The sequence below is a fragment of the Polyodon spathula genome, chromosome 6, assembly GCF_017654505.1.
Source record: "Polyodon spathula isolate WHYD16114869_AA chromosome 6, ASM1765450v1, whole genome shotgun sequence".
Taxonomy (NCBI): Eukaryota; Metazoa; Chordata; class Actinopteri; order Acipenseriformes; family Polyodontidae; genus Polyodon; species Polyodon spathula.
Window position 1 is genome coordinate 27212374 of NC_054539.1, and position 26560 is coordinate 27238933.

Consider the following 26560-nt stretch of genomic DNA (forward strand, 5'->3'; position numbering starts at 1 on the left):
CCTTCCTTTCTTTCGTCAGTGTTGCAGCTGCAGATTTCTGAAGTTTTCCCTGAGGAACATGTTCTCTATAACCAATTGCTTGAGCAGAGCTAGTTTCCAAACCCATCATTCCCAGAAACATGTGGCTCCAGGACCCAGCGGAAATCTCCTCCACACTGTATGTAACTCTATACAGTCTGGGCTAGTACAAACGCAGAGTACGGAGCTTCCCAGTAACTGCTAGGAAATGCAAGAGTCGTAAGCTGTGAAAGGAATGAAAAATGTAAGTTTGATTTGGTAGTGTATGCTTCTTACCCACATTTGTACTGGAAGTATAAACCCATTTTGCCATTTATTTTTCTAGCATGTTCTCTTGCGACATTTTGAGCCCCTTCTGTGTTCCGATATAGAGCAGGGACGAGAAATGGAATGGCCAAGTGCAGTGTTTTAATACTGACACCTGCTTAGAATGCTCTTGCTTTAGAAAGGGATGTGAACAGCCTTATCCCATGCCTATAAGGGGGCAACAGCTGCCTTCATTTACCAAGGATCAAGCCAAGGAACCCAGCAGTTCTTTGATTTCAGGATGCGAGGTTTGAAACATGAGATTTTTTGTGTGTGTGTGTCTCTCTCTCTCTCTCTCTCTCTCTCTCTCTCTCTCTCTCTCTCTCTCTCTCTCTCTCTATATATATATATATATATATATATATATATATATATATATATATATATATATATATATATATATATATATAAGGCAATTTGCAATTGATATTTACCCAATTTTTTTCCCAATCTGAAATAGCCAATTTGTATTATTTTAGGCTCAGCTCACCGCTACCACCCCTGCGCTGATTTGGGAGCGACAAAGACTTACATACACTGTCTTTCGAAGCGTGTGCCATCAGCCGACCGCTTCTTTTTCACACTTCAGGCCCACCATGCAGCCACCTCAGAGCTACAGCGTCGGAGGACAATGCAGCTCAGGGCAGCTTACAGACAAGCCCGCAGGCACCCGGCCAGTCTACAGGGGTCGCTGGTGTGTGGTGAGCCGAGGACACCCTGGCCGACCTAAGCCCTCCCCACCCGGTCTCTGTTAGACATGAGATTTAAGATGCTATGCTAGCCATTTGCCCGTGGCTGCTTACAATGGTGTAGTTCCTAATACAACACACTGCTGTACCAATATTCTGGTGTCCTGTGGAAAGTGCACTGGGGGGAATCCCCAATTGTGTCAGAATGTACTGAAAAACCTCTGGTGGGACTAAATTACTCAAAAATATTTAGATTTTAAGTAAGTATTTTCAGCATGTCATTATATTTTAGATGGGAAAGCCATGGGATACAATAAAATACTAGTTATCTCTGTGGAGACATCGGGCTCCATGTACTAATATTACTTGTGTGTTTGTAAATACTGCAAATTCGTAGCCTCCGTCCTTCCTAGAAGTTTTGCATGAGATGTACTAAACAGCTCTTTTTTGTGAACAACTGCTGTAATATCACCGCAAGTTTACGAAAAGCATAAATTACTGCTCATTATACTGGAGAGATTGGAATTTGCATCTTATTATAAACAGATTTGCAACTCAAAGTCAAGATTTAGAACTTACTTCTGGCAAAGATGAAATGAGTGGTATAGTGAACAGAGAGAAGTAGTAGGCAAATATAATGTAGGACCTCTGCAGACCACCAACTTGATGCAACTGTGGCACAGGCCAAAAAGAAAAGATAAGCAAATTTCCACAAAGACGAAATTGACCTGTTAGTGAAATGGAAGTAAAATCAAGAAATATTATATAACACTTCGCAGGGCCAAGAAACATTAAGAAAAGAAACAAGGAAAGAAACCACTAACAGTATACATTAACTGGGACACTGTAAGCAACAGACACTTGATATTTAAAAAAATGGCATGGCTTTAGGATTACAATAAAGAAAGGAGCAGAATAAAAAAAACAAACAGGACAAACTGAATGTGATGTGTTAAACATAGCGCAGACCCTGGGCACAGTGAAAACAAACCAACACTTAGATCGAAAAGAAAGGGTCCCCAAAAACGGGATATAAATAAAACTGTGCTTGTTTCTATATGTGGAATTTTACCACGGTAAATGTGCACAGTAATTCTACAGTTTTTGTACTCGTCTGTACCCCAACCTGCTCGTCTGTACCCCAACCATCCTTTCAGTGCTTGTATTTAAGATTATCCTAGAAAATTGAGTCTATGTATATTTTAGTTTTGTAAAAGGAAAAAGTACAGTAGGCTGTGAGAGAAAATGATTTTCATCGTATTTCAGTTGTCTATGCACTACATAATTAATTACTGAGAAGAAAAGGTTTGTTTGTGTTTAATTAAAGAACTCTACAATGATTTGTTTCCGTGTTTCCCTAACATTATTAATGTGTAGTTTTAAATAAAGCACCTTAAAATATAAAAGAAACCAAAACAAAGTATTTATTACAATTATTTAATATAGGCTATGAATAAATGCATCTTTTTTTATATATATATATTTTACGGTGCTTTTATTTTAAAGTAATGAAAAGCTTGTTTAAACAGGTTTCACATATGAACAGCTGGTTGAATTTACGCCAGTGAGAGGCATGTGTAACATAACAGGCACAAACCAAAGTCATAAATCAGGAAAAAAGGTAATACATCGATGGTAAGCCCGAAACGTGGATATTATATTGAGATTAAAGCTTTCATCATTTGCATTCGAAAAGTAGTTTGACAAACATTTGTAACTAAACTACCTACTTTGCAGCAAGGATGAAAACACTTTTATCGGAGTGAAAATTACTTTAATTTTCTTGCGGGTAGGTCTAGAAAGTGTGTAGCAGGGGGAGATCTGTGCTGACTCTGCTGGCGTGTTCACAGTGCTGCAGGAAGAGGGCGGCAGTCGTCCAACAACCGCCTGTGAGTCATGGCAGTGACACGGGGAGGTGGGAAAGTGGGTGTGTGGACTTTCCCCCTCTCTGAATGGCTGAGAGGCGGGTCTTGGGAGATTGTTAGCCCTATAAGTTAACGCTCTGCTGTTTCCTCAGGTCTGCCCTGTTAAACGCGCCGAGAGTGCAGAAGCTCTGGTCCAGGACCGGGAATCAGCCGGGAGAAAAAAAAAGAGAGCGGGGAACCCTTGGGCAGACCCCGAAAAGAGCAGGCTAGTTAGCCGGCAGTGTAGGACGGTGATCCGGGTCGCACGGGTAGCGGCGACCATATAGCTGCAGAGTGCAGCACCTTTTCTTTGTAGTTTTGTTACTGTTTTATTTTCCCTGTTTCTTTGTGCCTTCTGTTTTGAATTATTGTTTCGAAGCACCTGCAAGGGCGCCGGTATTGTGTACCATCGCTTGGTAAGCCCATGGTTCTGTTTACCATCATTGGTAAATCAGACCACAGACCCACAGCGCCATTTGCAGTACAAAATTAAAAAATAGCAACCCGAAATAAAACTGGGCACCTGTGCGGTGTTGCCAAATTCACCTGTCTGTCTCTTGTGTCAGTGAATTACCCACCACCCTTCCACAGTCACAAAAATCTACGAAAAGTCAAGATACAAAAGAAAAATCAGTGGCACGTAGAGCCTATAAAGAATTAAGTGTGGGGTTTAATATAACTCTGGCTTTTGTTTTTTGGTTTTTGTTAATTACATTTTTTGGTGCTTATTTTTAGCTTTGAGTTTTATATGTAAATCATTTTTTTGGGAGCTTTCACTTTTTATATTTGTTTTTGGTTACTTTTGGGTTTTTTTCTGTCACATATATAGTAACTCGACAGTACTTTTACACTTCAATTGTACTTTTCTTGCTGTCTTCCAAAATGAAATCCTTATGTTCAAAGCATATTCTGTTTTTTTGTTTTGTTTTGTTTTTGTTGTTTTTAACATTTCACCAGAATTTCCAATTATGTTTTACATTCCACAAGCGTGTAAATACTACTTATAGTACTATAATATAGCTTTAAATCTCGCGAGCAAGAATATCTCATTTTAAATCTCGCAAGCATGTTACAGTCCTCTAATAGAAATGTAGGAATTTGCTGCCACTCAGTAGTTGGGGTGGGTTTGAAGTATTCAGAACGAATCAATGCTAGTTACAAGTCAGGAAGGAGTGGCATTTGCCCAACTGCATTTATTTTTTTTATTTTTATGTATTTTATTTTTTTCATGGGGAAAAGGGGTCAAGTCAAGTGAATTGAGTAACTATTTCCAGTGTTTATTGGATATACATTGATTTTTATTATTATTATTATTATTATTATTATTATTATTATTATTATTATTATTATCAGAAGCCCTGAATATAATCTTAAAAGTTCTACAGGATTTTCACTGTAATTTTGTTATTTTAAGAGTATTTGAAGAAACCGTTGCTGTCGTGCCATGTTGAAATATCCTTGCTGCTCTTGTAGTTGGGAGCCTGGCATACTTGTTATTTGACATCCCATTCCCAAAACACTATTTAAATATAAGCCTCATGGATTGTCTCCGCCTATAAGCTTCAAAGAGTTGTCACTGTTCACATTAGATCTAGTAGATACAGTAACTAGAACAGTGTAGTTTTACAATCTTGCAACTCACTAGAGTCCAGTAGAAATCCCCCGGCATATTACAGTACACTTCATAGCACAACAAATATTCTCATTTTGGTTTAGTATGTTAGTTATTTTTAACAAGTCTACAGCGTTCTTGTGGGACAACATTTATTATTTCTAGTTTATTTTATTTTACACTTATGTGCTTGCATAGTGTTATTTAATTATAGGACCAGCACAAAATGTGTGCTGCACAATTTGAACATTCATTTTTTCTATAAAACTGTTTACTTGAACTTTTATATTGTTTTACTGGATGTCTGACTGCATGCTTAGCACGCCTATACATCACATCTGGGAACTACTCAAGCATAAAGCAAACAGAGTAGCTGAAAATTAATCACTGGGGCATATAATGCCCTCTGTGGAGCCACATTTTAACTAGAAATAGATTGTTGCCCTAGGTGCTTCTGTGACAACAGAAAGGCCAGTCACCCACTGGGCTTGAATCAATTAGGTACTAATGAATTTAAAACTAGAAGCATGTGTTGTCTTTTGTAGTGCTCTTTTTTTACCTTTCAGCCTCCATGTGGTATAAAATAACCCATCTATAAAAATAGCACCTGGGGACTGTAGTATTATGACAGATTACATTAAAGAGCCATGCCAAAAAAAAGCACTGTGCCCTATATTTTGTGGAAGTTCTTTGAAATAGAACCCCTAAGTTGCATCCTCATCATGTCACTGTGATGTGATACCATTAGGCTGCTATGATACCACATTTACAAGCGGTAGCAGAATTTCCTGTAAGCATAGATCAGGGTTCACATGAAAACAGCATCATTGCGACAAATAGAATTTGCTTCCAGTTGAGTAGCAGAAAAGTGATTTATTGTATTTTTTTTTTTTTTTTGTCTGACATGCAGATCCACAGTACACAATAAAAAATAAATTTGCCCTACAGTTTTACACATTTATTGGTACTGTAAATATGACGCATGTAAATCTGTCTTCCTATTACAAACCCACACAGTGTAGTTTCAAACTCATTGTGAAATTGCCATAGTGACTCATAGAAGTACCCTATGGGGTTCATTTTTAGTATGTGTCATAATGATACAGGAGTTGTTGTGGATGTTTCCTTGTCAGATATTTGCTGTTTTAACCCTTTCAAGAGGATGTGTAAATTACATTTTGTTCACATGCATTGTACTATAATACAGAACTTTTGAACCACAGTTGAACATGAAACCATTGAATGTTCTGCTGAAATAAGAATATAAAAAATATAGAATTATAAAAAATAAAAATCTCCAGAAAGTTGTTTTGTTGTGTTCAATCTGTCACTGATTTTTTTTTTTTTTAAACTGCTTGACAATTTCAAACGTTATTTCAAAAGATGACTTTTCCATGCTTCTTCTCCATTTCCAAACCCTTTAAGAAAAAAAAGCAGATGCTGTATAGCAAGGTGTGACAGGACGGCGAGTGGCGAGGTTAGGCCAGGTTCAGGAACAGAAAACAAAGGCAGTACTGTAGATATGGTGCAATGGCGAGGGCGCTGTTTTATTTTTAACACAAAAAATAAATAAAATATTTAAACAAAAATAAATGCTCACAGAGCCCAGAAAATAAAAGGTTGAAACAAAAGAAATCACAAACACAAAAACTACAAATACGGTCCAGGTCAGGCTGGGCAAATTGCCTTCACTGTTCCTAGATGTTTCCTTTTTTTGTTTAGTTTTATCTTTACCCTCCTCTCCCGCTCTCGTTCACTCCTCCGAACTCTCACCCGGAGTGCAGAGAGCTGTGGGTTTATATACAGGTGGCCATCTCCCGATTAGCAACAATTACACAATTAATTCGGCAGATGGCCACCTTCTGCACGAGGTTTTTAATTGCTCCTGGCAGAGGACAAGTTTACTAACCTCGCCTCTGCCAGAACACGTTTCAAAATAAAAACAAAACAAAACGCACAGCTAAGCCGTCATATTTAAATACGTAAATAACACGGCTATGCCGTCAAATACAATAAATAAATCACAATAAACAAACACAAATTAAACTGCTTAGGGGCGGAGGGGGGAAACCACGTTCTAAAAATAAACAAACAAATTTAAATAGGAGGGCTTTCCTACCGCTCTGCTGCACAGGGGTATCCAATCACGGTCCGGGAGGGATATTCCACTCCAGGTTTTCGGCACCACTGCTCTATAGGTTAGGTAACTTTCGGTATGTGTGAGGATTGTGGTAGAGGAACAATGTATAAAAGTGCTGGGAGTACAGAACTTAATTGCTCCACTTGCTGTTTCACAGCTTGCATATACAGTAGCTAATGTGTAATATCAGTCAGGCATCCCACTAGGTCTTGAGGCAGCGTCCACCAGATGCAAGTGAAATTAAAATGAAGAAACTGCTTGCTGTATTAATTACATCAGCCCTGTAGTTTGTTGTTCAATTGCCCTTGAGGTTAAAAAAAAAAAAAGGAAGTCTGAAAAGGATGTAAACAAAAGTCCTCTTGTTTCCTCCAACCCCTTTGGAAGGCACTGTAATATTAAAATGGTGGTTCACATACTACAGTAGCTTTCTTTATCTGTGTAATTGTTTTTAGCTTGCTTGGTTCTAGTGTAGCTATTTCTTTGGTTTAACTTAATATAATAAGATTGCAGCTAACAATGCCTAATCATTTTGTTGAAAATGCAAGTAACAGATTATGTTACTGAGAAAGTATAGTCTCTTGTGACTGACTATCTTTAGAAATAGGCTTGCATTTTTTGTTTTTATTAGTTTTTTTTTTAATGCATCTTGCAACATCTGGTACAAGATTTACATGGAGGGTGGGGAAAAAAGAAAGAACTTCCATGTTTCTGGATTTGTTTTATAATAATCATGTTACAATTAGTAAGAAACCATAAGATGAAGATGTTTACGAATAGGCCATTCTAAGTCCTTTTCATCCTTATTCTTTATCACCACTGTGTTCTGCAAGATCAGGGAAGGGCTTTGTGAAAGATGGCAAAATAACAAAGTGCAGGACTAATAAGTAACACATTTATTTTTGTATATATACCCAGTGCACACTATTGATTTCACCCTAGATTAGCTTTCAGGCACTTCAGTGGTACACTTTGATTAAATGGAAATGTAGGACCAATGGGTTATATCATTTTGTAATTTTGCTGTACTGTATGCATACCGACAACAAAGCTTTGAGTGCATGGTTTTAAGATCAAAGCAAATCAGTTGTGCTCTTTTATATGCATGCACAGAAACCCACATTAAATCATGGAAATGCTATTCATCTAATTGGAGAGCAAAGTGTTTGTCAGTACAAGTCATTTTATTTCTGCTGTAGTACATTGACATTTTAGGGTTCATAAACATTGGCGGTGAATTCCACGTAACAGTTAGCTAGTTCATCAATAAGAGAATTTCACACTTAAGGCAGACTAAAACTCTTCTGTGTCAAAGCATGTTACTGGCTGCAAGTATGTCAGTCAACAGGGGAAGCAACTGGTTGGTTTATGACAGAAAAGCAGCTACTAAAGGGGAGGGGACAATTTCGGCCTCTGGATCAATTGACCAAGCAAGTGCAACATGAGCTAAAAGCAAGGCTTGGGTAAAGAAATCTCTATTTCTAAGTGTAGTGCCATATGTAAAGTTTGAAAATTAAACTACATGATTACTATAATGTGTTTCTTTCAGAACTCCACATTTTGAGAATGGGTGCTGTTTTGGTGGCTTCAAGGACTTTTATTACTACATATCTCCTGTAGCCTTGATGCTCCATGCAAAGTAAGCCTAGTGTAGTAGGGCAGGGAGGGGGTTAAAAGCCTCCCTGCCAGAACATATGCAAATGCACGTTTATTTAATAGTTTTTTTGCTTTGGCAGTTGGCTCGTTATTGTAAATTAGAACCATCTTCCAGTATTTAAGGAGAGCAGTCAGTCTGTTTGTTTGAGGACTCTGTCCTGTGAAGAGCCCTGACTGTGTTGTAACAAAAAAAAAGTACTGTGTGAACCTTTCTGGTGGTGCTTATTTGAACAGGTAAGTGGCCTAGCTGTCCTGTTTTATAGTTAGGGTGTTCCTGACAAGGTTTAGTTGGTGCTCCAAACAGAGTTATGTGTTTGTTTTTGTTTATTTATTTTTGTGGGTACAGACATTGCAACAACGAATCGATTTATCACAAGTTCATTCATTGATAAGTTACCCAGGTGCCTTGTTTGAAGCGTCACATAGAAACCTTTCTCTGTGTGTTGCTATTGTAGACTGCTCATCTGGTTTATTCTGTGATGGGAAATTGCAGTATCTAATGAAAAAGTTAATATTTTTTTTAATATGTTTTCTCCATGCGTTTTATATTCGTGCCTCCAGCATGGTTGTGGCTTCCACTGGCCCCATAAGGCCACACCACTAGCTTTTTAATTGTTGTTATAAGACAGAATTCAAGTACAGTAGCACAGCTTGGTAACTATGGCTCCCGGGGGGGGGGGGGGGGGGGGGGGGGTCATCTTGTTTACCTGTACAGTATTCTATTTTTTGTTTCTGTCCAGAGTCAAGAACCATGAATACAATGTAAATTAATATTGCAAATCATCTGACACCAAGATCTGAAGATAAAGGACACTATGCATCCTATACAGCAGTTTTAAAGAACTGGTGTGCTATAACAGAAGTGGAAGGTTCCTCTAAAATACTGGAAGTAGACAATTCCAGGGAGTTAAAATGAAGGATTGTCTTTTATATTTCAATCTATTAGTAAATGAGGACGCGCATGAAAAAAGCTAGCGCATAAATGTCAAGGATAAACACTGTGTTTGAACTGCTATGATTTCCTCTTCTGGTCTATTAGCTGGACTGTGAAAGTCACCATAAACAATCTAGTTGCATTTCATTAACACAAAACAATTCTCTTTACACATTGTAATGATGTGGGGAAGCAAGATGTCAGAAATGAAAATCTACCCTAATCTTATTTGAGAAGAAAATGGTTAATGCTTCGGTTGAGGTTGTTTCTGCTTTGTTATGCTTTGTAAAATAATAAGTTCATTTCTCTTAAGTGCTACGTGTAGGTGTGGGGAGGATGATGACTGCAGATTGGAACTGGAAGATTCAACAGTTTAAAAGTGTGGTGTTCTATGAGCACATTATCATTTACTATTTACTGTCTTCTGATTGTTCATACTGAACAGGCATAGAGATGTCTTTACTAAAAACTAAAGACAAGTAACCATATAGTATCTGTGCCTGTTACTAACTACTACTACTTACTTTATTCCTTAAGTCATATTGAACTACTCAATGCTGTTACGCTGGCAAAAAATAAATAAAAAATGATGAGGCAAAGGGCAAAGCTGTCTGGAAATTAAACTCTAGAGACTGGTGGCTTCACAGTTTCTTCCTGTCTCCTTTGAGTGTTTACCTCAGGGTGGTTACTGTAACTCATCTATCGCGTCATTCAAGTCCCAAATTTATTTGAGATCTCAAGGGAGCAATGTGCAAAGTCATCCAAGTTATGAAGATACCATTAAAATAGATCAATACACATTTGTTTTGTCTTTCTTTTTCTTTAAGGTGTTTATGAGCATAGATAATGTATTGTGAGATTTGAATGGGGAGACAATATTCTAGGATGAAATGAATAGCAGGATTGCAGTGGGAATTTTTACATTGAAATATCCCTCAATTGTAGTTAACGGGATGAGGTATGATATAGCTACACATGCACTTTTTTTTATAAACAAGAATATAGTATTTTTAAATATGTATGTGAAGAACAAACAAAACTCTCGAGGCATTTAATGTTGTTTCTCACACCCAGGCATGATTCTTACGTGTTTGTTTTTTGTGTGTGAAGTTCTATCCGTCTGACCAGTCTTTAACATTATATACAAAACAGAGAGCTGTGCTTCAGGTAATTGCAGTGAGACCCTGAGGACAGAACTGGCCACCTGTTTCAACACGTACTGCATTTTACAGGTGCTGTAATGGTTTGCTGTACATAAGAACATAAAGTTTACAAATGAGAGGAGGCCATTCAGCCCATCTTGCTTGTTTGGTTGTTAGTAGCTTATCGATCCCAGAATCTCGAGCAGCTTCTTGAAGGATCCCAGGGTGTCAGCTTCAGAAACGTTACTGGGGTTGGTTCCAGACTCTCACAATTCTCTGTGTAAAAAAAAAAAGTGCCTCCTATTTTCTGTTTTGAATGCCCCTTTGTCTAATCTCCATTTGCGACCCCTGGTCCTTGTTTCTTTTTCAGGTTGAAAAAGTCCCTTGGGTTGACAGTGTCAGTACCTTTTATAATTTTGAATGCTTGATCGCAGCATATTCTTCTTTGTTCAAGAGTGACTAGATTCAGTTATTTTATCCTGTCTACATATGTCATGCCTTTTAAACCCAGAATAATTTTGGTCGCTCTTCTTTGCACTCTTTCTAGAGCAGCAATATCCTTTTTCAATTTCATTTTCAAATTCAATTTTAATTTCATTATCTCCCATATGATATTTATAATGCACATTTGTACTGCCTGCATGCAGTACCTTACATCTTTCTCTTAAATGTAATTTGCCATGTGTCTGCCCAGTTCTGAGTCTTGTCTAGATCATTTTGAATGACCTTTGCTGCTGCAACGGTCTTTGCCGCTCCTCCTATTTGTGTCGTCTGCAAATTTAACAAGTTTGCTTACTGTAACAGAATCTAAGTCATTAATGTAGATTAGGAATAGCAGAGGACCTAATACTGATCCCTGTGGTACTTCACTGGTTACCTCACTCCATTTTGAGGTTTCTCCTGTAATCTGTACTTTCTGTTTTTTTCTACATGTTCACCACTCCCATATCCATGTGCATGCACTTCCTTCAATCTCTACTGCGTTCAGTTTGAGAATTAATCTTTTTTGCGGGACTTTGTCAAAAGCTTTCTGAAAATCTAAATAAACCATGTCATATGGTTTGCAGTTATCCATTGTCGATGTTGCATCCTCAAAAAAATCAAGCAGGTTAGTTAGACACGATCTACCTTTCCTAAAGCCATGCTGACTGTCTCCCAGGATACTGTTGTATAGGTAATTTTCCATTTTGGATCTTATTATAGTTTACATATAATAAAGTCAGGCTTATTGGTCTGTAGTTACCTGCTTCGGTTTTGTCTCTCTTTTTGTGGATCAGTATTACATTTGCAGTTCTCCAGTCTGTCGGTATAACCCCTGTGTCAAGATACTGCTGCGTGATCTTGGTTCTGTTGTGTAGTACTATTGGGAGGATCTTATCTGGCCCAGGGGATTTGTTTATTTTAAGAGCTCCTAGTTTCTTTAACACTTCAGGAAAAACTTTTTGGAATTGGTTTTAGCCCTCTTGGCAATGCTCATTTCTATCTCTCTCTTGGCCTTTCTAACTTCCTTTTTGACTTGTGTTTGCAGTTCCAAGTACTCCTTCTGTGTACTTTGTTTTTGGTCCCTTTTAAATGCTCTGTAAACCGCCCTTTATCTCTGAATATTTTATTTTACTTGATCTATTAAACCATTTTGACAATTTTGTTTTAGATTTTGATTTGTCTACTTTTGGGATGTAATTGTTTTGCGCCTCTAGTACTACATTTAAAAAAAAAAAACAGCCATCCTTTTTCCGTGGATGTTTTCTGTATTTTACTCTAATCTACTTTTGTTAGTCTCTGTTTCATACTTTCATAGTTTGCCTTTCTAAAATTGTAAATCTTAGCTTTAGTCATTTACTTTTTGGGTTTTAAAAAGCACTTCAAATGAGACCATGTTGTGCATGAGTTTGCCAATGGTTCTCCAAGCCGGGTTGGGGTCCTAATTTTTGGAACCCCGAAATCTTTTCATGTTGTGGGTGGGATTGTCCCGCGAATTACCCTATCGCAATGCAGAACATTCACTTAACCAGAACCTGATCTGAAAAAGATCATTCGAAAACACAAGCAGTGAGCAGCAATGTCACAGTGCTCGTCAGCCTTCTAATCAAAGCTACAGTACCACATTAGCTGCACAGTACACAACACAACAGAATAAAATAACACATCAAATAGCAACTGGAAACTATGCTATTATATATACTGTATGAAATTATTATTTTTGGGTACTTTCCAACATTCTTACGTGTTTTTTTTTTTTTCTGTCACATTATGTGTAGAAACTTGACAGTACTTTTACCTTCTTTCCTTTGCTGTCTTCCACAATGATATCCTTATGGTCACAGGCATATTCTTCTGGGGTTTTTGTGTGTTTGGGCATTTGTTTACATTTTGCCACTGTTTGCAGTTCTATTTTAAATTCCACTAACCTGTAAATCAACCCTATTGAACTGTAACATAGCTTTAAGTCTCGCGAGCAAGAACAACACATCATCTCCAATCTCCAATAGAATTTGCTGCCACTCAGTAGTTGGGGTGGGTTTAAAGTATTCAGAACAGGTCAATGCCAGATACAAGTCAGGAAGGAGATACATTGCCCAACTACATATAAACAGGTCATATTTGGATCGCTTAGGTTAAAAATAAATAGGCTAGAAATAAATATTACAGTTTTAAAGCAAATTTCTAAATTCGAAAGCCTGGTTAGCTTTTACCATAGAAGACATCTACTTGTGAGGTAATGGCTGTTATACTTGGAACCTGATTTGATTTGAGATGATCTGTGAACTTTATAATTACCAGTACTTTTAAAAGCTTATTCGTAAACAAATTACATGCCTGTAGAAAGTGTACACCCCCTTGAACTTTTTTCAAGTTTTGTTGTGTCAGTGCCTCAGAGTTTCATGCATTTAAATGAGGATTTTTTTTTTCACTTATCTACACACCATACTCCACACTGTTAAGGGGAAAAAAGTTATTTATTAAAAATACAAAACTGAAAGATCATAATTGGATAAGTCTCCAACCTCCTGAGTTAATACTTGAAAGCAGTTTTGGCAACTCACAGCTGTGAGTCTGTTGGGATAGGTCTCTACCAACTTTGCACACCTAGACTTGGCAATATTTGACCATTCTTCTTTACAAAACTGTTCAAGCTCTGTCAAGTTCCTTGGGGAGCGTTGATGGACAGCAATCTTCAAGTCACGCCACAAATTTTTGATTGGATTTAGGTCGGGGCTCTGACTGGGCCACTCAAGGACATTTACCTTTTTGTATCTTCATTTTTATTAAGTTGTTGTCAAAAGTGCAAACACCCCAAATATCCGTATGTTGAGCTATGTAAGCCTTTGACGGTAACTTTTTTGCTTTGTAAAACCGGTGCAGACGCCAGTGGACATCAAAGAAACAAAAGTGTAATATTTGAGTGTATCGGTGAGAATTATTAAAAAAAAAAAAAATATATATATATATATATATATATACATATATATACACACATACACACACACACACACACACACACACACACACACACACACACACACACAAAAACTATCCTGGATTGTGTTTTTCCTTTTAAAAAAATGTTGTGGGTTTTTTGGGTTTTTTTTTTTTTTTTTTTGGTTTGTTTCTGAAAATTGTGGTGTGACCTGGGTAGAGCAAGAAAGCAACTTGAAAAAGGTCAGTTAGACCTGAATTCGCTTAGGTCCGAGGTGGCAGTGTAAACGCAGCATAATATTGTAGGATTTATAGAGAGAGAGAGATTAATTTGTTGTTTGATGCAAATGTGTCAACTGCAGACTCGAGTTGTGGCTGCTGTGGCTTTACAGTATTTGGCCAACTTGTTTTAAGGGGAGTTTCCATGCATTTAAATATGTGTGAACACAATATATGATATAAGATTTAGAAAACTGATTTGAAACTACTGTACTAGGGCTATGTCATGGCTGTGGTTTTTAATAATCCCACCCCAGCACTAATCTGGCATTTTTAGGAGTGCATGTGCATTACTGTATATGATGCAATACACCTTTAAAAATCAAGCCTGGGTTCATGGAATCATGTTGTCATGGTAACTGAGCCCTGTCTGTGTGGGGGCCTGTATAAATGCTTTTCTGTATTTACATAGCTGTGATTGTTTAAAGAAGTCCTGCCCCTTGGTTACAGAGGTCATTACTGTACTGTCTGTGAAACCTGGAATAGTAACATTTATATTTTAGAGCATTGTACTTTTATAAAAAGGTATAAAAAGTTGAAGTCCACACGTATTTGAGGAAGCAATTAATTTTACTTAAGGAAATAAATAACTACAGCAGGCAGCGTGTGTTAGAGGAGACAGCACTTGCAGTCTTCCGAGGATAACAGTCAAGGATTTTATATTTGCGAGGGAGACTGTTGCCTCTAAATACTAGATGCTCCCTGTACTTATACCTAAAGTACTTTTACATGACAAGAAATTTGTCTTTCCCTTTTATGGATGTGCATTTTAATAAGAAAGTCGGTTGTGCGCTAGCTTCTGCTCTGAGTTGAACGTCACTTGGCTCAGCAAAAAGCTTTAGTCGCTATGGACTCCTTGACATTTGTTTATCCAGACTGTATTGTGCCACGTTATCTCAGGAGAACAGAATTTGGAATCCCAGAGAAAGTGAATGTCCTTTCCTACAACTTACATCTCTGTAGTGGAAAATGAATAAATTAGTGTAGTGCATTAAACTGTTTGATTTAGAAATATATGCAGGTGGTTAGACCACTTGACTGAAGTCAACAAGATAAAATATATAACTCGGCGACAGTAAAAATCAAAAGACTAAAACCTGCTGCTGTTCAGTAGTTATCAGTGTAACAAGTAACATTATACAATGGCAAGGATCTCCCTGCTATTCATTTCAGTGGGTTTGTGACATCAGAGCTGTGGCGATATCTCCAGACATCCCCATGGTTCAGAACTACAGCCTTACCACAGGTAAACAAACATATCACTACACTTTCCTCACATCTGTTCTTTCTGTCTTTCAAAACCAATTTCTTTTACCATGTCTGATGAAATGGTAACGATTCTTTGACTGATTTCGTAGAGAACACCACAGAGAAAGAAAACCAGTAAAAAGCCAGTTAGTAAACTGGAAACTCCAGTCATGCTTTACTTCCAAAAAATGAACTTAACAATACAGAATTTTATGACTCGCAACACACCCGATGCACGGTGATATCCCACACCACCACACATCGTTGTGCCATATTGCTTAAGTATCCAATGGTATATAATTTTAAGCTATTTCTCTTATCATGATCTTGATTGGTCACACCTCAGCTTGATAGATGCATTTTAGAGGCTCGAGGCTGTCAGGGCTCGATGTTAACTTTTTTTCTTAGACACATGTGCGCCCAAATATTATTTGGCAGGTTTAGAAACGGATATTCAAACTGGCATGATAAAAAAGCACAGCCATCAATTGATAACCAGGTGTGTGTGTGTGTTTAGTGCTAATCCTAAGAGATAAAGATCAAGCAGTAGCTGGATGGAGAAGATAATACAGCTCTTGGTTGTAGTAATTTGTTCCCAACCTGTCTCATAAACATTTTAGTCTGACACAGTTGAATGGTCAATGCATCATGTCATTTCTCTGGAATTAGGAACTCCAAGCTGGCAGCTATAATTCTACAGTCTGCAGGCTCAGATAATTCTATGGATTCTGATACAGAGCAAATACATAAAAAAATCAATATTGGACCAACAAAACTCATAAGTGATTGTAAACATCATAAAATACCACCGTTCTTCAACCTTCCTACTTTATGCCATAGTACTTTTAGGAACTGCAAGCTGGCAGCTGTAATTCTACAGTCTGCAGGCTCAGATAATTCCATTCGGTGGCCATAATTATAAATTTTAATTATAAAGGGAAAACGGAAATCTACTTTGTTTATTACAATGGTAACATTTTGTAATAGTCACCCATTTTCTAATTTTAAGTGTCGGATGAGGCCAAGTTTTGTCCTGCCTTGTTTTAATTCATTGGGAGGGAAAGCTGCCTTGTGAGACACTTTGTTGCTAGAGGGGTTTAACAGACAACAAAATGGGTGTGTGGCAGGAAATGGCGTTGCGGTGACGTCAGGCCAGAAGCCGGAAGAATAACGCACAGGTAACTGCAGTTCAAAGAAAGAGACGCGTGGTGCACCGTTTATTAAAGAGCAAAAACAAATAACATATTTAAACAAAAAAACACTTGCTCACAGAGCACAAATAAAATAGATAATCAAAAAACAACTCTGGAACACAAATAGGTCAGGCTGGGTAATCGCCTTCACTGTTCCTGTATGTATCTTAGTTTGTAAATTTCTTTCTCCTCTCCTCGCTCTCCCGTTCTCCACTTCTGAACACCCCCCTGAGGGGAGAGAGCTGCAGGCATTTATACAGGTGACCATCACCCGATTAGCAACAAATAAATCACTTATTAATTCGGGAGGTGGCCTTCTGCACAAGGTTTCATTATTAACGTGGGTGGGCTTCCCATCCACGCTGCAAAAACAAAACATACGGTCCTGCCATAATTTACAATAAATACATTTTCAAAACAATAACAAAACTAAACGCACAGCTACGCCGTCATATATACAAATGCATAAATACAATAAATAAATCGTATTGCAAACACAAAATAACACGGGGCGGAGGGGGAGACCCCGTTCTAAAAATAAATACTGTACAGGGCTGCTCGCCCTGTTACAGGGTGTCAAGACTTTGATGAGCGTAAGGCTGTCAGATGAACATTCTGTAAAAATTAATTCTGATTTCATGATCTTGTCGAGTTTAACACAAAGCATATTTAGTAAATAGGGCTTTGCCCCAGTGTAGATTTCTTCATTTTGCTTCAAGTTGAAAATGTATAGATTCTTTGACTTTTTGGTACATGTACTGTGGGGCTACCCTCCAATCTGTTTCTACTAGTCTAGTGTAGTTATTGCATGATCTGAAGCGTTGGGGTTGAGATCTCACTTTCTCCTGGGATATGTCTATTGGGGTTGGGACCGTTGGGCAGACTGGTACTGTATCTGCCAAATACTACTGTAATTCTTTTGAATTGGAAAAAACACATGGCGCTCTGCTATCACGCTCCAATATTTTGAGAGGGGATCTGGAGTAACGTTCATAAATATATTGATTCTCACAGATTCTTGTCCAGACTGCTCCCTGGAGAGAACAAATGAATACATGAACTTTTAAGTTTTGTGTAGTGGGTGATATGTATACTGATTGTCCCACCGAAGATACACACTCAAGCTGTTTTACAGTACTTTTGTTTTCTTTTTAACCTATTTTTTTGTTTGTTAATTTGTTATCTAACTGATTTTACTGTTCAATGTCCACTATGTGTCTGATTTTATTATCGTTTTGCTTTTGTGTTCCATGTAAGAAAAGAAAAAAAAAAAAGCTGATTTAAAATATAAATGTCAAGAAAAAAAGCATTGACTCTGTACAGTACACGTTTCCAGTAAAACTATTTTAGTATTCAAAAACACTGTTTGGGGACTAAAAGTTGATTTCACTTTTCTAAACCTTTGTTTTGCTTCCTGAGCTACAGTTTAAAAAATAAAAGTAAATACATTAAATAAATAAACCTGTGAGAAACAGGCAGTGATTTAAATGGAAACACAATGTTGATTGCTGCTTTATGCTGGTGTTTAATGAACGAAGTCCATAATCCTTTAAGTATAAGCAACATTGCTCTTGAAACCCTTCCGTTGTAGAAGACACACCCAATGCATTTGGAGATGGTATGCTATATATAGCAAAGAGTTTTTAATCATTTTCTTATGATCTGGACAGCATCCAAGCTATGAGCCATTTATAAATGAAATTGATCAGTTTGCTACAGGTTGCCTAACTACCTTAGATTAGTACCTGGCACAATTCTGAGCATTCATATTCACATATTCATATTAACATGAGTAAACATGAGCACCGAAAAACAATACAGTGGGACTGCATTGATTAAAATTTCTTGAAATAATTTGAAATCACAATGTTCTGGATATTAGTTATTCATGGCACAGAAATTAGTACACACAGACTGTCAAGCCACATAATGTTAACAGTGTCTTATAATAAGCTTCCGTTTTCCAAGAAAAATGTCTGTTGTGTACTATAGGTGAACTTTGAAAGGTAGATGTGTCTGTCAGATGAAATTCTTGTTTGATCCAGCGTAGCTTGCTAGTCAGTCATGTTTGAGTAATACTGTTCATCACAGTTGCTGTTTGTAGTACAACTATTTATCATTCATAAATGTTCAGCAATAAGGACCATCTCTCATTTAAAGGTACAATTTCAAGTAAAATCGCCACACTGAACGGTCTTCTGCATTAGCTCCACATTCATTAATGATCCTTTTACACTGACTCTTAACAGAAACCTTTATCATAAAATATTCTGTTCAAAGCAACTTTAAAACCAGAATTGCATTTAGTGAATACTGATCCCAATACTTTTTTTGTAGGTTGAAATTACTGTGCGTTGAAATTTTGGTCTTGACTATGTAGGGTTATGAAAAAAACATTAACTTTAAACTGACTCGTTGACGAGCACAATATATATTATATATATCATATAATTATATATATATATATATATATTATATTTATAGATATCTATAAGAAACTATATATCTAAATATATATATCTAGCATGACCACTTATATCTATATATCTATCTATCCTATATAGTAGATAGAGATGGATGTGTCGTTTACTTTGCCTTTTCAGTGTTTTGTTGTATTCTGAAGTGTCGTGTGGTAAGTAAGATTCAGCAATGCCACAGTAATAAAGCATGCAATAAGTACTGTAAAGCACCTAAAATGACTTCAAATATGGACAACTGTGCTTGTGATTTTGTGTTGGTTTGTTATCTGTTTTAAGCTGCTCTATATTTACATAGTAAAGGGAGAAAGGGAAAGTGGAATTTGTGTTAATGATATTATCTAGAATGCAAAACCGTATGGAAATTGGGATGTAGATTAAAGCCAAGAGCAGGGAAAAACCATGGTGGTGGGTTTTTGTTTGTTTGTTTGTTTTTTTTAGTTCCCAGCTACCTTATTTTCATAAGCTACTTGAATAATGGAAACTCTTGCTGTCTGCTGTCCCCAGAACCCAGTATGCCATGCTCCCTGCTGTTTAGAATCCTACTACAGCACAGGGATGTTGCCGTGTGCATACTGCAAACATAACTGCTATTTCACTGTTTTCCTTATATGGCAGGTACTGTGCTACAGTCAAACACCATGATACAGTTCTGCTCTTATCTGAAACCTCATGTTGCAAAGAGAAACTCGTTGGCACTGTTACAAAAGAAAGCAGACTAAAACACACTCCTTTACTGTACTGACACTAAAATGGGAGCTGAGCTAAAGGCTTTGAAAAAAACCAAAAATACTCTGAGTGCATTACTGTACAGTGTAACATAGCACCTGCTTACATACACTTTTCAGTGTGTTGCCTGTCTTTTGAATAGCATGGAATATCAGCAAGGGGCCTTACACAGCTGCGCAAGAAGAGACATGTTCAACATGCTGGAGCTGCTGCAACGTAGTCAGTGCTGTGCAGAGGGTGCATTGTTGGGACTGTGGTTTTTGTTCAATAAAATGAAATAGGTAAACAACAAAGATGAGTTGAGTTGATCCAGTATTTGCAGAACCTCTGTGTTGTCCACTTGTTTAAAGTAAAAATGCTTCATCGGGAGACACTAAGGCTATCAGTTATTCTCTCAGATCTGTAATATATCTATAATGTACACATATACACACACACAGTACCAGTCAAAAGTTTGAGTACACCTGCTTGAAACCAGGTTTTTCATGATTATCTATGCTTTTAACTGTATAAATATTTCATTATATGATACGTGTACTTATATAAGCTGATAATCATAAGTGAATTGCTTTCAAAAATGTAATTTTTAAATGAAAATGTAAATCTTGTCAATTTCAATGAAACTGTCACCCAAAGCAAGGGGATTTCAGTCTGAAGCCCAAGTCAGTTAAAAGTCTGTAATGTGTATAACACAGTGTTAGAACACTGGCCTAAGTATAAAAGTGTCTTTGTTAGATGTTCTCTGAGTTAACTAGCATGTTACCTAATTAACCTTTTGTCACCGATTATTGTTAACAGGTGAGGGTCCATGATTACTATAAATATAGGTAGCATAGGCACAAGTTTGTCATTCCTGAATATAAGGGAGCAGAAAATGGCAAAATATGCTCAGTTAAGCAAAGAAAAAGTCTGGAATTACTTTAAGAAATGAAGGTCAATCTTTAAGACAAATCGCAAGAACTTTGCAAGTGTCTGTAACTGCTGTGGCCAAGACCATCAAACGATTTGAAGAAACTGGCACTCATGAGGACCGAACAAGGTCAGGCAGGCCAAGGATGATCTCAGAATCAGAGAAGAAGTTCATTCAAATCACAAGTCTGCGAAACCGGTGATTAACTGCCCCTGAAATGCAAGCTCAGCTAAATGCTACTAGAAGTACAGATGTTTCAACTTCAACTGTTCAGAGGAGATTGCGTGAAACTGGCCTAACTGGAAGAATTGCTGCAAAGAAACCATTGTTAAGAGTGCAGAATAAGACGAGACTTGCCTGGACCAAAGAACACAGAAACTGGACGTTTGAGGAGTGGAAGTCGGTCTTATGGACCGATGAGTCAAAATTTGAAATATTTGGATCCAACCAGCGAGTATTTGTAAGACGCACAGAGGGTGAGCGCCTTAGTTCTGCATGTGTGGTTCCCACTGTCAAGCATGGAGGAGGCAGTGTCATGGTCTGGCGTTGCTTTGCTGGTGACAGAGTTGGTGATCTTTACCAAGTGCACGGCAAGCTCAACCAGCATGGCTATCATAGCATACTTCAGAGACTTGCCATTCCATCAGGATTACGGCTAGTTGGGCAATCCTTCATTCTTCAGCAAGATAGTGACCCGAAACACACCTCAAAGTTGTGCGAGAACTATCTGGCAAAAAAGGAAAGTGAAGGACAACTCAATCTAATGACCTTGCCTGCCCCGTCTCCAGGAATCCCAAGATTTAGAGATACTCCTTATGTTTTGTTTTGTATATTGTACATGTGTTTTTATTTTCAAATATTTACAGAAAAACATTGACAATTACATTTCCAGCAAGTGTACTCAAACTTTTGACTGATACTATATATATATATATATATATATATATATATATATATATATATATATATATATATATATATATATATAATTTATTTATTTATTTATTAAAAGCCAGTAGTGTTCCACAGCATGAAAAGCTTGCATACTGCTGGACCAACTCCTGCAGCTGCTGTAGGATTAGGCCCCTCCTAGTTCTGAGCTCCAGTCATTTCAACAACACATGTCTTATGCTTAGACCTGTAGTTTTTCACACTGTGTCTGCTTTACCTGTAATTCAGTCCTACAGCCACACAATGTCAGTTTAGACTCAACACAAGTAAAGTAATCACTAATAATTAAAGTCACCCCGTTTAATGTCTACCCAAAGTCTACCATTTAATGAATTGGTCATCACTTTACTACAAATTACAGATTTAGCAGTTTATTAAACAGAACGCTTTAGATGGCTACTGACATTTAACTGGGATTGTAAGCATTTTGCAAAATCTACTGTCCGTGTACCACAATCCAATATAGTTACCATTTGTGGAGTCCCACTTATATTGTACACTGCTGTAATTTTTATAATGTTAAATTTACTTTGAATTGAAACATTGAATGTTTACTGCAATAATCCTTACTTATTATTGAAGATATTGCAATCCAAAAGAAAATCACAGTTTGGAAATACTGATATTGTCAGAGGGTTTCCTACACATCCAGATAATAAAAGGCCTGTAATTAGTAAATGATTTCTACATTTAAACAATACTCATCTTTATTTTTTCATTTTGAATGAATTCTATTTCCGATGTGTATTTTGGTAGGAACCCAGTAAACTGTGAAATGTAAGTATATTAGGTGGCTACAGTGCTTTAATTTACCGTTTTTAGTTTTTTCTGATATCTGTGCAGTGTGTCTCTTGTGTGACAGTATGTTTGATAAATTCAAGTTACAGACCTCTTCACTGTTTAAAACATGTTACACATTTTTTATGGTTGCTATCAGCTTGTCAGCCTCAGGGAATGTGTTTATCAAGATGGAGTATATGAAAAACATACAGGCCAAGCTTTGTCATAGTTTATTTTTTTAAACCCTACATACAATGCACGATAAAATATGGCTAATCACTTTACTTATTACAGTAAATGTACTATAGGCCTATTTGGCATTCTTCTTGAAATGTTTTTTAAAATAGAATTAACAAATCCTTTGAGCTACTTTTATGAATATAAAAACTATGAGTAAAGTATTTGTGATACCGGAATTGAAACTTCTTTTTTTTTTTTCTTTTTTTTTTAATGTATAATCTTGTTCGAAATAAATATTTCAATTGACTGTCTTGCTGTGGTTTCAGTGTTATGTTACTGAAGCCTCTCTTCTCTGCCTGCCATCTGTCTAAACTTGGGGGTGCTGCTAGTTTCCTATTGCGATTACATCTGTTGCAAAAACCATCCGTTATGGTCTGAAACAGGAAGGAAAGGGAGCGGGTAGTATGTGCTGCAAGCAGTTTGAACTAACCTGCTTTAATGATGAAAGTTGCATCACTGTTGCTAGTACAGTGTAAAGGGGAAATGAAGAGCAGGTTGTGAATACTAGATAATACATTTCAATGTAATACTGTCCTGATCCTTTCATTTGCTCAAAGCCTTCAGGTCCTAAAGATACAGAATAAGGACAGATAGACCATACAGTAACAGCCATGTATGGGAAACTCCATTTTGGAGTAGTATTCAGGTACTGTATCTGCACAGTACCTCTTGCTAGGGCAGCAAGAGTTAACCAGCAACCACCCAACAGTAAACGCAATTGTGACATTTTATGTGAACTAATATTGTGTGATATAACTCTGCCTGGTTATGTTCTAGAATGTTTGTTAGTTTCTTCCTTTAGTTATTGGTGTCTTGTTTTCTGACCGCTTCTGAAACTTGGTTGGTCTTATAAAATGACAGCAAACTTATGGCGCTGGTTTCCTGTGGAAGAAGAAATAGTGTTACATACCCTGAAAACACTTTACACACGACTGTAAACACCTCAAGCTAGTTTTCAGATCAAAAACGTTAGCATGTAAACCACACATAAATCAGTTGAATGCATTAAAAACCAAATTTTTGTGTTGTTTCTGTTTAACCTACTGTGCTGCTTGAAAGTATGGGAACCCTACATGTGGTGGTCTTTCTTTTCATATATTTTAGACAAAGAACCTTATAAATCTTTAATCTAAATCTAAAGTTTTGATGAGGATAACCTGAATAACAGACACACACAAAAATAAGATATATTTTCATTATTTATTTAACAAAACATGTTTATGTAACAAACTCAAAAATCCTTGTGTGCAGAAGTAAATGAACCTTTTGCTTCAATAACTTGTGACACCTCCTTTAGCAGCGATGACTGCAACCAAACGTTTCCTATAGTTACTAATCAGTCTCTCACATCTTCCATGAGGAATTTTTGACCATCACTCCTTACAGAACTGCTGCAACTGCTTCACATTTAAGGGCTGCCTTGCATGAACAGCCTGCTTCAGGTCTCGCCACAACATTTCTATTGGGTTGAGGTCTGAACTTTGACTTGGCCAATCCAAAACACAACATTTCTTCCTCTTACTCAATTTTTTGGTAGAATTGCTGGAATGCTTAGGATTGTTGTCTTGCTGCAATACCCATTTTCGGCGTAACTTCAACTGGCAGATGGATTGCCTGACATCCCTCCAGATTTTTTTCGTATTACTCTGAATTCATGGTTCCCTCAAAGATGGCGCGTCGTCCAGGGACAGAGGCAGAAAAGCAGCCCCAAACCATGACACTCCCACCACCATGCTTGACAGTTTTGGTGGTGGGTAGTGTTTAGGTTTTTGCCAAATGTGGTGTTTGTGGTTGTGCCCAAAAAGATCAATTTTAGAGTCATCCATCCAGAGAACATTCTTCCAGAAGTCTACAGGATCATCCAGGTGGTCTTTTACAAACTTAAGACGAGCAGCGATGTTCTTTTTGGAGAGCAGAGGTTTCCTCCTGGCTACCCTCCCATGAATACCATTGAACATTGACATCAGCTGCAGCAAGGGAGGCCTGCAGATCCTTTGATGTGGTTCTGGGGTTCTTTTTGACCTCCTCTGTGATTTTTCGTGTTGTTCAATGGGATAATTTTGGGATAATTTTGAAGGATGTCACCGTGGTCTTAAATTTTCTCCATTTGTAGACTGTGGGCCCGATATTCGAAAGGTTTGCACACCACGCAGTATGCAAATGGCCGTTGTGCCGAAATTGTGCTAAGTTGCCATAGTTAGCTGTTTTTACCCACACGCATGCATGCGCACACAGCCATGAGGGTTCACCACAGATTCGCATCCCTTCACCTGTGGCTGGTAAAGAACAAATTAACTGGCTTTCCAGTTCCTAGGTTTAATTGATAGTCAATAAATCAATTGTCTTATCGATTGTCTTGCCACAACCGTCTTATTAGGGAGGGAATTCCAACCCCAGCCCTGCCATATTTAACACAAACTTCAATTTCAACAAACTTGTTTACAATAGTAAAAGAAACAAACATTTTTTACATCTACAAGGCCTCGGTTATGCCAAAGTTGGCTTTGCGAGAAATGAAAATTGGAGTTTTATGGGTTTTTTGGATTTTCACATACTGTACCTGGCTTTCCAATGTGTAAAAATCTGTTTGAATAGCTGAGAGAAAAGGTCCACCATTATTTACTCTGATATGAGCACATGGAGCTGTTTTAATGGTACCATGTTGTCTTTTGAAGCTCTGAAATTTGAGGAGAAAAGACAAAATAGTGGTTGCTTTCTTTGACATAAAAAAAAATAACTGTGTGAATTACGCATTTTGGCATAGGAGAAAAAATGCACAAGATAGCCATTCAAATATGCAGCATCCTGCAAATGTATCATTTTTGCTTTTCAGTTGATGCTCGCTTGGACTGCTAATATGAGATTGTTGAAAATACTCTGTGTTTTGTAAAAACTCTTTATTAATTTGCTCTTTTTCTTCTGTTTTTGCAGATGCCCCTAGAACAGAGCAGCAGGATCTCTTTTGTCAGAAGCTACAGCAGTGCTGCATGTTGTTTGATTTCGTGGAGTCTGTTACAGACCTGAAGAGCAAAGAAATTAAACGGGCAACGCTAAACGAACTAGTGGATTTTGTCTCCACAAACAGAGGTGTGCTGGTTGAGGCAGCTTACCCTGAAATTACTGCAATGGTAAGTGACTGACTTCTTCTCACTGTCCACTCATGAGAGCAGATGTTTAATTTTAGGGTTTATTTGTCGTCTTAATTCAATTGTAGTTGTGCATGGTAACCATTCATTTTCCAGTTTCAAACCAAAATTGGGCACTTTTATGTTTTGCAGCCTTGAATTGCATTTTTTTTTTAAAAGCTTTTGTATTCAATTTGATTGACATTGCACTTCATAATTTATTATGAAAGGAAACGTATATATTCAGATCAGTTAACTGCAAATTTCAACCTGGGGTGGGAGCAGCCAGTTTCATCAAAAACGGTCTGCCATGAACTCCACAGAGCAGGATACCATAGTCGGGTTGCAGTGCACAAACCGCTCTTCATACCTGGCAATGCACGTTTGCGAGTCCAGTGGTGCAAAGAGCACAGGCAGTGGACTACCGAGCAGTGGAGAAATGTGATATGGTCAGATGAATCATCCTTCACCATGTTCTCAGCAAATGGATGAGGGCATGTGTGGCGCCAACCTAAAGAACTCTACAGCCCTGAGTGCTTGGTTCCAACACTGAAGGGTTCTGGTGGTTCCATAATGTTGTGGTGCGCATTTTCCTGGCATGGTTTGGGTGCACCCATTCCCTTAGAATGCAAGGTCAATGTTAATCATTACTTAATGGTACTGTGGAAGGGGTGTGGGTAATTCACTGACTAGGAGACAGACAGGTGTAATTGAAAACACCACCCAGGTGCCCAGTTTTATTTGAGAACAGTTCTTGCTTTTTCCGGCAGAGGGCACTGTTGATCGTGGGCTGCCTATCAACGATGATAGACA

General features: G+C 37.6%; 1 protein-coding gene across 3 annotated transcripts in view; it reads left to right on the forward strand.

The window, feature by feature from the left end:
• Positions 1-26560, forward strand: part of LOC121317086 (serine/threonine-protein phosphatase 2A 56 kDa regulatory subunit alpha isoform-like) — a 98438-nt gene that overhangs the window by 37907 nt on the left and 33971 nt on the right. For all 3 annotated transcript variants that reach the window (XM_041252681.1, XM_041252680.1, XM_041252682.1), the window contains exon 2: positions 25554-25750. In XM_041252681.1, the coding sequence (XP_041108615.1) occupies positions 25554-25750 (197 nt within the window). The remainder of the gene's footprint in view (positions 1-25553; positions 25751-26560) is intronic.